At 54.6% G+C, this 9887-nt stretch overlaps 1 protein-coding gene across 3 annotated transcripts; it reads right to left on the bottom strand.

Moving 5' to 3' along the window:
- Nucleotides 1-8682, bottom strand: LOC128829171 (non-structural maintenance of chromosomes element 3 homolog). Of its 3 annotated transcripts, none has more exons than XM_054014440.1 (10): nt 8443-8682; nt 8233-8328; nt 7626-7689; nt 4316-4395; nt 3608-3702; nt 3074-3210; nt 2947-2989; nt 2714-2776; nt 914-1028; nt 1-562 (listed from the first exon to the last, which is right to left on the bottom strand). In XM_054014440.1, exons 1-10 carry the CDS (start codon nt 8482-8484, stop codon nt 416-418), a joined length of 882 nt encoding a protein of 293 aa, XP_053870415.1. In that variant the 5' UTR covers nt 8485-8682; the 3' UTR covers nt 1-415. The 3 variants fall into 3 exon arrangements, with proteins under 3 accessions (XP_053870415.1, XP_053870417.1, XP_053870416.1); XM_054014442.1 differs by having other exon boundaries at nt 3074-3153; nt 8443-8675; XM_054014441.1 differs by lacking the exons at nt 8233-8328; nt 8443-8682 and having other exon boundaries at nt 3074-3153; nt 7626-7860.
- Between the last annotated feature and the right edge of the window lie 1205 nt (nt 8683-9887).

The following is a 9887-nucleotide window of genomic DNA, read 5'->3' as shown; positions in this document are numbered from 1 at the left end:
CTCCACTAAGGGGACTTTATTTGAAAGCGTCGTGGGTGAATCACAAGGATCAGAGGTCATGTCAGTGCCCAGCTCTGAGCCAGCCCCTGCGTGCGGCAGAAACCCACTCCATGGCAACTCCGGAGGGAGGGGTTCACACAAGCTGCCCATGTCCCCCTCCAGAAAGGTGAGGAGCGGTCTCTGCAGCTGAGCTAATCAACATACAACAATCAAACAGCATTTTACAACACATTTGTCCATGGGCCATGTCTCAGGTGGGCTGATCTCAGGAGGGCAGAGGCAGCTGCCACAGTGGACCCTTGGGTGCTGGATGCTAGGCTCAGCATGGGCAGAGGCCACAGCTCCCCTACTTCTCAGGTCTGCTGGTTCACAAGGCATCATGGGGCAGACCACCTGTGGGTGAAGTGGATAAGGCTCACCGGGTCCTCCTCCGTGCCCCCTGGCTGGCCCCACCAGTGTCTCCAGGGGTGCGAATGTCTTGGAACAGGCCCCCCGCAGCTGCCTCCTCAGCTGCTGCCTCAGTGTACTGGGTGCTCCAGGCCTTGGGGTCCTTGTTTTGGATCTGATGAAAAGACCAGAAGGGAGGATTGAGACAGCTGGGCTGTGATCTCCCCCAGGGCCTACCTGGGCAGCAGCAGCCCTTAAGGGACAGGTCTATTGCCCCCTGTGGAGGACCCCCTTGCCCAAGCACCCTGGGATACCCCCAAACCTCAGTTCCCTTGGTTGCCCAGGGACTGTCCCCCCATTTCCCCAAGACCTGCCCTGTAGGATTTTAATCTTCATTTCCCCACAGCTCCCTCTTAGTGACCCCCACCTCCAGGCACTCAAGGGGGCTCAGGCTCTGCTCCCCCTAAATCTGAGCCCTCCCCTTCCTTAAGTGTCCTGTCGTCCGTCCCCCCCCGCAGGCAGGTACCTTGGCGACAAAGCGCAGGATCTGCATCTTGGAGGTCTCCTTGGCAGCCCGTGCCCCCCACTGGAACTCAAACTCGGGTGGATCTGTGTGGGGTATGCGGTTGTATTCCAGGTACCTGATGGGGCAAGAGTACAGCAATCAGCAACCACGCCCACTTCTCCAACCCGTCAAATCACCGCCCCCCTCCACTGTCACTGAGCCCACATAAATCCCTGCCCCCCTCAGCCCCACTTCCTCCCGAAGAGCAGCCATCTGACCCCAGTAACCTGCTCCCAGCATGGCCGAAGAGGTAGAGCAGTGGGCTCAGGACACCTGGGTTCTAGCTCGCGTGTTACTCCTGTCCTCACAGCCCCTTGGGGTGTAGGCTCCACCCCCCACTGCAGCTCCATGCCCCTTCCCTTGGGGCTCTCCATTCTCCAGAGCCCCTGGGGCCAGCCCTCCTTCCTGTTGCCAGAGAGAAAATGGGCTGCTGGATCTCCCCAGCCCACAGAGAAGGGCAAAGGGCCAGCCCAGGCTGTGTGCGTGTCCGATGCCCTCCGGCACAGGGAACCAGCCTCCAGGCTGACTGCATGCGGGGGCAACGAGATAATCTGCGGCATGGTATAAACAGCAAGGCTGTGGGCTCCGCCATGGCTGCTCTGTACACGCCGGCCACATGGGATTTGAACCACCTGCTCCCAGGCTCGCCGAGAGCAGCCACCCAACCTGCTGGGCCATTGCAGCACCTCGAACAGGGCCCAAATCTACTAATGTGCAAGGAGGGTGAGTGACAGGACTCCTGGGTTCTGTGCCTGGCTCTGGGAGGGGATTGGGGCCTACTGGTTAGAGCAGGGGGCTGGACGCATACTAAGGACTGCAATATCCAGTGGGGTGAGAAAAACTGCTTTATCTAGATGTTGCCCAGTCTAATAGGATTGAGAGTTTAGACTGTGTGCTTATATTCTCTTTTGGTAACTATCACTTAATCTATCTTTTGTAGTCAAACTTCTTTTACAGTTTATCTTTACCAGTGAGTTTGCTTGAAGTGTGTGGTAAATCTGCTCAGGTTTGCAAAGGCTGCTGTATATCCACTTTCCATTGATGAAGTGGTAAATCAATTAATAAATTTGCACTGCGCACAATGATATATGCCTGAGGTACAAGGCTGGGAGCTGTGGAGGGAGGGGATTTGGCTCTGGTGCCTTTCTCTGGCCTTGGCTACACTCGGGACTTCACAGCGCTGCCGCGACAGCGCTGTGTGTAGTCGCACCGCCAGCGCTGTGAGAGAGCTCTCGCAGCGCTGTATGTACTCCACCTCTCCGAGGGGAACAGCTTGCAGCACGGCGAGCGAGCGTGCAGCGCTGCAGGCACTGATTACACTGGCGCTTTCCAGCGCTGTACTCGCTGCGCTCGGGGGGGTGGTTTTTCACACCCCTGAGCGCACCAAGTGCAGCGCTGTACAGCACCAGTGTAGCCAAGGCCTCTGTGTGATTCATGAGTGGCTCTGGGAGCATTCATGCAATCTAGCTGGGGGTGGGGCTCCACATGTGGTTGTGCTGAGTGATCACAGTCCCTGGAGGGGTTTGCTGCTTGTTACTAGCAAAACATTGTGAGAGACAGCCCAGGCTGGAGTGTTAAGGGGGCACAGCGGTCCCACAGCCCCAGGCTGCACCCCAGGGATCCAGTCACAGACCTCACTCCCCTCCCAGAGCCAGGCACAGAACCCAGGAGTCCTGGCTCCCAGCCCACTCTGCTCTAACCATTAGACCCCACTCCCCTCCCAGACACAGAACCCAGGCATCCCGACAAACCCAAACTTACTTTTGGCGGACAAATTCCTCAGTCACCAACTTCTTGACATCCCCAAAGACCTCGTGTCTCACTCTGGAGGGGTTGTGGATAGGAATGTGTTAAAGGGGCATGGCCTCAGGGCACAGGCCCCTGCTGCTCCACCCCCCACTCTGCAAGCCCCATCATTGATTAGCTGGTGCCCAGAGAGGGAGGAGCCTGCAGGGGACAGCGTTAACCCCTGGTATCCCAGACCCTGCACATACCCAGGGTCAACTCGCAGTCTCCTTAACATCTCCCACACAGCAGCTGAAAGGGCAAAGTGAGAATGTCAGTCAGGAGGCGGAGCCTGCAGGGAAAGGGAAAGGCCCGCAGGGAAGGGGCGGGGCTTACATTCTTTAGCAGCATTGCCCTTCATGAAGAGGAAGCTGAGGATGACAGTGAGGAGGCCCAGCTTTGCTGTGCAATCATCCCTGCAACACACAAGAGGGGTGTCACTCACCCAGGGAACTCTGCGGAGGACTAGGGATCTGAACAAGGAAGCAGAGGGTTTAATGGCAGAGCAAAGACTCCTCTCAAACCTTCCAGAGCTGGAAAAAGAATCCTGGCTCAAAGCCTCCCCCACTTTAACCACTAGAGCCAGGGACAGCCTATAGACCTCCCAGCAGACCTCCAGTCACATGGACACTGCAAGGCAGCCTTTTGGCTACTAGGAGGTAGAGGAACACAATGCCAGGATGGGGGCATGCAGGGATCAGCCATGCCAGTTTTATGTGGGGTGGGGTTTGGTGGGTGGGTGGAGCCTAATGACAAGGATCAACTCTTAAAGGCTTGGAAGCCTCTTGAGGGGGGGGGGGGGAAATGGAGGAATCGGTCATGCTGCCTCCCACCCCAGCCAGCCAGTCCCCGTCCCCCCCCCCACCTTACTGTTTCAGGTTATCCACTTCCAGGCGCGGCAGAATGCTGACCAGGATGTAGATGTGATGCTTGGGGTCTATCTCCATCAACTGCAGCCCAAAAACCTGGTGGAGGAGGGGGGGAGGCATGGGATGGGGAGTGGTGTCTTGTGGTTAGAGCAGGGCATGATGGGAGGAGCCAGGACTCCTGAGTTCTATACCTGACGCTGGGAAGCGAGTGGCAAGAGGAAAGGGCTGCAAGTAGCCAAGATAATACTGACCAAGAACATCAAGACTATGTCTACACTACAGACATAATGCAGCTGCTCTATGCTGGCATGTAGTGTGTAGCCACTCTACGCCGGCAGGAGAACACGCTCCTGCTCACATAACACTGTCCACACCAGCACTTTGGCTGGTGAAATTTATGTCGGTCAGGGGTGTGTTTTTTCACACCCCTGACCGACATAAGTCATAGTGCAGACAAAGCCCAAGGCAAACACAACAGTTTTAAAAGTTTTTTAAAGATCACTCAGTGAAAGCTAGTCCCTCATGCAACATGTAGCCCCTAGCACCCAGCACTGACTGGCAGGGGAGAGTGCCCTCTGCCAAGCTCCCCGCAGCACAGTACCCCCTAGTGCCCAGCACTGATTGGCAAAAGAGAGCGCCCTCTACTGAGCCTGCCAGGGGAGTGTGTCCCTAGCCGAGCCCCCCGTTCCACTCCCCACAGCATGGTGACCTGCTGGAGAGTCCTGCCGGCTCGCTTAATGATCTCAGAATAGACGCCTCTGTAGTCTTTGATGACATTTTTCAGGATATCTACAAGGGAGAAGAGAGGGAGACATGTTACAGCTATTCCCATGGCTCCTAACGCTCCCTGCTGGCAAGACCGTGCCCCTGCAGTGGTAACCCTCTAACCCAGCAGGGGCAGTAGAAGAATCCTAGAATATCAGGGTTGGAAGGGACCTCAGGAAGTATCTAGTCCAACCTCCTGCTCAAAGCAGGGCTAATCCCCAACTAAATCATCCCAGCCAGGGCTTCATCAAGCCTGACCTTAAAAACCTGTAAGGCAGGGGTCTCCAAACTTTTTTGATCGCGCACCCCTATCAGTAAAAATTTCTTAGGCACGCACCCACTGCCGCGCCAAAACAAACAAACCAAAAAAAAAGCTGCTCAGACTTCCGCCTGACGAAGCAAAAAAAACCAAACAAACAAAAAAACGCTCCTGCTGCCACGCACCCCCAAGGATCCTCACGTGCACCCCACTTTGGAGACCACTGCTCTAAGGAAGGAGATTCCACCACCTCTCTAGGTAAACCATTCCAGTGCTTCACCACCCTCCTAGTGAAAGTTTTTCCTAATATCCAACATAAACCTCCCCCACCACTGCAACTTGAACCATCTACAGCCTCAGAAACAACCCTGACATCATAATCAAAAAGGCTGACAAAGGAGGTGCTGTCGTCATCATGAATAAATTGGAATATGACCAGGAGGCTGCTAGACAGCTCTCTAACACCACATTCTACAGGCCATTATCCTCTGATCCCACTGAGGATTACCTAAAGAAACTACACCATCTGCTAAAAAACTCCCTGACAAAGCACAGGAACAAATCCGTACAGACACATGCCTAGAACCCCGACCAGGGGTATTCTATTTGCTACCCAAGATCCATAAACCTGGATATCCTGGACGCCCCATCATCTCAGGCATTGGCACCCTAACATCAGGCTTGTCTGGTTATGTAGACTCTGTCCTAAGACCCTACGCTACCAGCACTCCCAGCTATCTTCGAGACACCACTGACTTCCTGAGGAAACTACAATCCATCGGTGATCTTCCAGAAAACACCATCCTGGCCACTATGGACGTAGAAGCCCTCTACACCAATATTCCACACAAAGATGGACTACAAGCTATCAGGAACAGTATCCCTGATAATGTCACAGCTAACCTGGTGGCTGAACTTTGTGATTTTGTCCTCACCCACAACTATTTCACATTTGGGGACAATATATACCTTCAAGTCAGCGGCACTGCTATGGGTACCCGCATGGCCCCACAATATGCCAACATTTTTATGGCTGACTTAGAACAACGCTTCCTTAGCTCTCGTCCCCTAACGCCCCTACTCTACTTGCGCTACATTGATGACATCTTCATCATCTGGACCCATGGAAAAGAAGCCCTTGAGGAATTTCACCATGATTTCAATAATTTCCATCCCACCATCAACCTCAGCCTAGATCAATCCACACAAGCGGTCCATTTCCTGGACACTACTGTGCTAATAAGCGATGGTCACATCAATACCACCCTATACCGGAAACCTACTGACCGCTACACTTACCTACATGCCTCCAGCTTCCATCCAGGACACACCACACGATCCATTGTCTACAGCCAAGCTCTAAGATATAACCGCATTTGCTCCAATCCCTCGGATAGAGACAAGCACCTACAAGATCTCTATCAAGCAATCTTAAAACTACAATACCCACCTGCTGAAGTGAAAAAACAGATTGACAGAGCCAGACGAGTACCCAGAAGTCACCTCCTACAAGACAGGCCCAACAAAGAAAATAACAGAACACCACTAGCTGTCACCTTCACCCCCCAACTAAAACCTCTCCAGCGCATCATCAGAGATCTACAACCTATCCTGAAAGATGATCCTTTACTCTCACAGATCTTGGGAGACAGACCTGTCCTCGCTTACAGACAACCCCCCAACCTAAAGCAAATACTCACCAGCAACCACACATCACTGAACAAAACCACTAACCCAGGAACCTATCCTTGTAACAAACCCCGATGCCAACTCTGTCCACATATCTATTCAAGTGACATCATCATAGGACCTAATCACATCAGCCATACCATCAGGGGCTCGTTCACCTGCACATCTACCAATGTGATCTATGCCATCATGTGCCAGCAATGCCCCTCTGCCATGTACATTGGCCAAACCGGACAGTCTCTACGCAAAAGAATTAATGGACACAAATCTGACATCAGGAATCAAAATACTCAAAAACCAGTGGGAGAACACTTTAACCTGTCTGGTCATTCAGTGACAGACCTGCGGGTGGCTATATTACAACAGAAAAACTTCAAAAACAGACTCCAAAGAGAGACTGCAGAGCTAGAATTGATATGCAAACTAGACACAATCAACTCCGGTTTGAATAAGGACTGGGAATGGCTGAGCCATTACAAACGTTGACTATCTCCCCTTGTAAGTACTCTCACACTTCTTATCACACTGTCTGTACTCGGCTAGCTTGATTATCACTTCAAAAGTTGTTTTTTTTTTTTTTTTCTCTTAATTAATTGGCCTCTCAGAGTTAGTAAGACAACTCCCACCTGTTTATGCTCTCTGTATGTGTGTATATATATCTCCTCATTATATGTTCCATTCTATATGCATCCGAAGAAGTGGGCTGTAGTCCACGAAAGCTTATGCTCTAATAAATTTGTTAGTCTCTAAGGTGCCACAAGTACTCCTGTTCTTCTTTTTAATGACTGTTTCAGCTACATTCCCCTCCTCATCAGATACCCCTCCCAGGAATCCCATGGTCTACCCCAGTCAAACATTATTAGTGACCCATACAAAGAGGATTGGGAAATGAGGACTCCCAGGTTCTGTCCCTGCCTGTAAGGGGAGTGGGGTCCAGTGGTTAGAGCAGGGACAGCTGGAAGCCAGGACTCCTGGTTTCCATCCCTAGCTCTAAGAAGGGAGTGGGGTCTAAGGAGTCAGAGCAGAGGAGGCTGTGAGTCAGGATTCCTGGGTCCTATCACTAGCTCTGGGAAGTGGGGGGGAGGCTAGAAAAAGGCTAATCAAAGCATGCAGATGCAGCACAGAAGGAGGAAGCTAGAGAAAGTCACTGTGGCCGAATGGCTGAGTCCTGGCTCTGCTACCTCAGAGATCTGGATTCAGACCGAGTGGGGAATAGAAATGGCCTCAGGGAGCCCCTCTGCTGATTTGAAGGGGACTGCAAAACCTCCCCACCCCAAAGTCCATGACCATCTAGCAGGCCTCTTACCTGCCCGTTTGATGGGGATTTTCTTCTGATCCTTGACCAGCAGGTATTGCACCAATTCGCTCACCTGCAGGTGGAGGACAAGGTGCATTACCCAAAAGGAGGCGGTTCCCATGGGGGAGGAACAGGCCCCCCACGTAGGGTTGCCAGTTTTAGTTAGCTGGATTCCTGGAGGTTTCATCCCATGCTGTAATCCAGGGGTTGGCAACCTTTCAGAAGTGGTGTGCCAAGTCTTCATTTATTCACTTTAATTTAAAGTTTCATGTGCCAATAATACATTTTAACGTTTTTAGAAGGTCTCTTTCTATAAGTCTATAATATATAACTAAACTATTATTGTACGTAAAGTAAAGAAGGGGTTTAAAATGTTTAAAAAGCTTCATTTAAAATTAAATTAAAATGCAGAGCCCCCGGTGGCCAGGACCCAGGCAGTGTGAGTGCCACTGAAAATCAGCTCGTGTGCCACCTTCGGCACCCGTGCCATAGATTGCCGACCCCTGCCCTAAGCTTTAGTTCACGATTAATATGTAATTCCTGGAGACGCCAGGCCAATCCTGGGGGGCCGCCAACCCCCCACCCCGCGTCACAGCGCCCCTCCCCCTCCACCCACCTTCTGATCCACGTGCGCCGGCGAGAGTCGCTCCAGGTTCCGCTGCACCTGGCTGGCGCTCTGGCTCAGCGCATAGTCCTCGTCCGGGTCTTCCCCCTGCGCAGGGCGGGAGGCGCATCAAAGCGGCAATGGGGCAGGAGGGGCCGCAGGGGCCGTTCCCAGCCAGCCCGGGGGGGGCGGGAGAAGGGGCCCCCCGGGCTCGCGCCGTACCTGGGAGGGGCCGGGCCCCTTAGCGCGCCTCTTCTGCGCCATCGCTGCCGGCCGGCGCCTCAGCCCGGGGTGTCGCTGGCTCCCTGCGCGCAGCCTCCGCGGGGCTCAGCGGCCGCAGCCCCCAAGCGCGGCCCTAGGGTCCAGGCGGGGAGAGTCCCCCGCGGTCACCCGCTCACGACGGGGCCGCCCCCGCCCAGCCCAGCCCAGCCCGCCAGTCCCCAAGGGCTGCCTCTCACCCGGCTCCCCCAACCGATCGCGGCTGTCTCGCTCGCGCCACTCTCCGCTTCCCGCGCAGCCCGCCAACACCCTCTGCGCATGCGTTGCGTAGCATCACGTCACTCCTTCGCGCGCGCCCTCGCCTCTCCGCCTCCCGCCAGCCCCGCCCCCTTTAGCGTCACTCCTCACCCGCCCTCCAAGCTCCGCCCCCCCGGGTTTGACATACGGCGCGAAAATGGCCCTCGGGTCCCAGCCACGGGAGGGGGGAAGGTGCCCCTCCCCCACACCACAGCGGCGCGTGCCCCAGGCCGTGGCCTCCTGGGCCCTGCGCCCCTAGACGCTCATACGGGCCCCTCCCCCGTTACAGCAACATGGCCATAGCTCCTGGGCCTGCGCGTGCTGCTACTGCCCCCCCTGGCTTGGGGGAGTTTCAGTCAGGGTTTACAGTTTGGTCCAGTGGCTCTCAGTCAGCACCCCCACAATACACATTGTTCCAGCCCCCTGAACATGACCCCCGAGCTACTGAGCCCCCCCCCCCAGCCCACGCCACACAACCCCAGGCCCCACTTGGCTGCAAGAGACCTGTTGCCACCAGGCCCTGTATAATCTCACCCTGGATTACTTGGGTCCCCAGGCCAGGCCCCTATCCGCTCATCCAGGGTCTCACCATAAAAGCTCTCCCATCCCCCCATCCTGCCCCCCAGTAGCTTCACACGGGGGAAACCGAGGTATCACAGAAGGGGGTGGGACTTGCTCTGGGGCACAGAACCCAGCAGTCCTGGCTCCCAGCTCCCTCCCCGCACTAATCACTGGACCCCACTTCCCTCCTAGAGCCAGGGAGAGAACCCAGGAGTCCTGACTCCCAGCCACCCTGCCCACAGCTGGGCTGATAAATCTTCCTTCTGGTCGGGGCTGCAGGTTGCTGCTTCTGTAGGGGACAATGCCTCTGCTGGCCCAAGCCACCCCAGCCGGTGGACAGGTGAAATAAGGAGAGCATTGTGTGAGTCACAGCAACAAAACCAGATCAGAATCCACCGAGCTCGGAGCCTTTTTCACCCGAAACCCACAATGGGAAGCATTCTCCAATCCAGGGCAGGTGGCATGTGCTTTTGCAACACCTTTCTTTTTGATTCCCTGGCACGGGTACCTCCTGTGAGGATCATCTCCCCCACCCCTGCCATCTTATTTCTGGCATAAGAAGACCCTTCTCAAAACAACCCTTTCCCTTC

The sequence above is a fragment of the Malaclemys terrapin genome, chromosome 25 (genome assembly GCF_027887155.1).
Source record: "Malaclemys terrapin pileata isolate rMalTer1 chromosome 25, rMalTer1.hap1, whole genome shotgun sequence".
Lineage (NCBI taxonomy): Eukaryota > Metazoa > Chordata > Testudines > Emydidae > Malaclemys > Malaclemys terrapin.
This window is presented reverse-complemented; position numbering and strand designations above follow the sequence as displayed.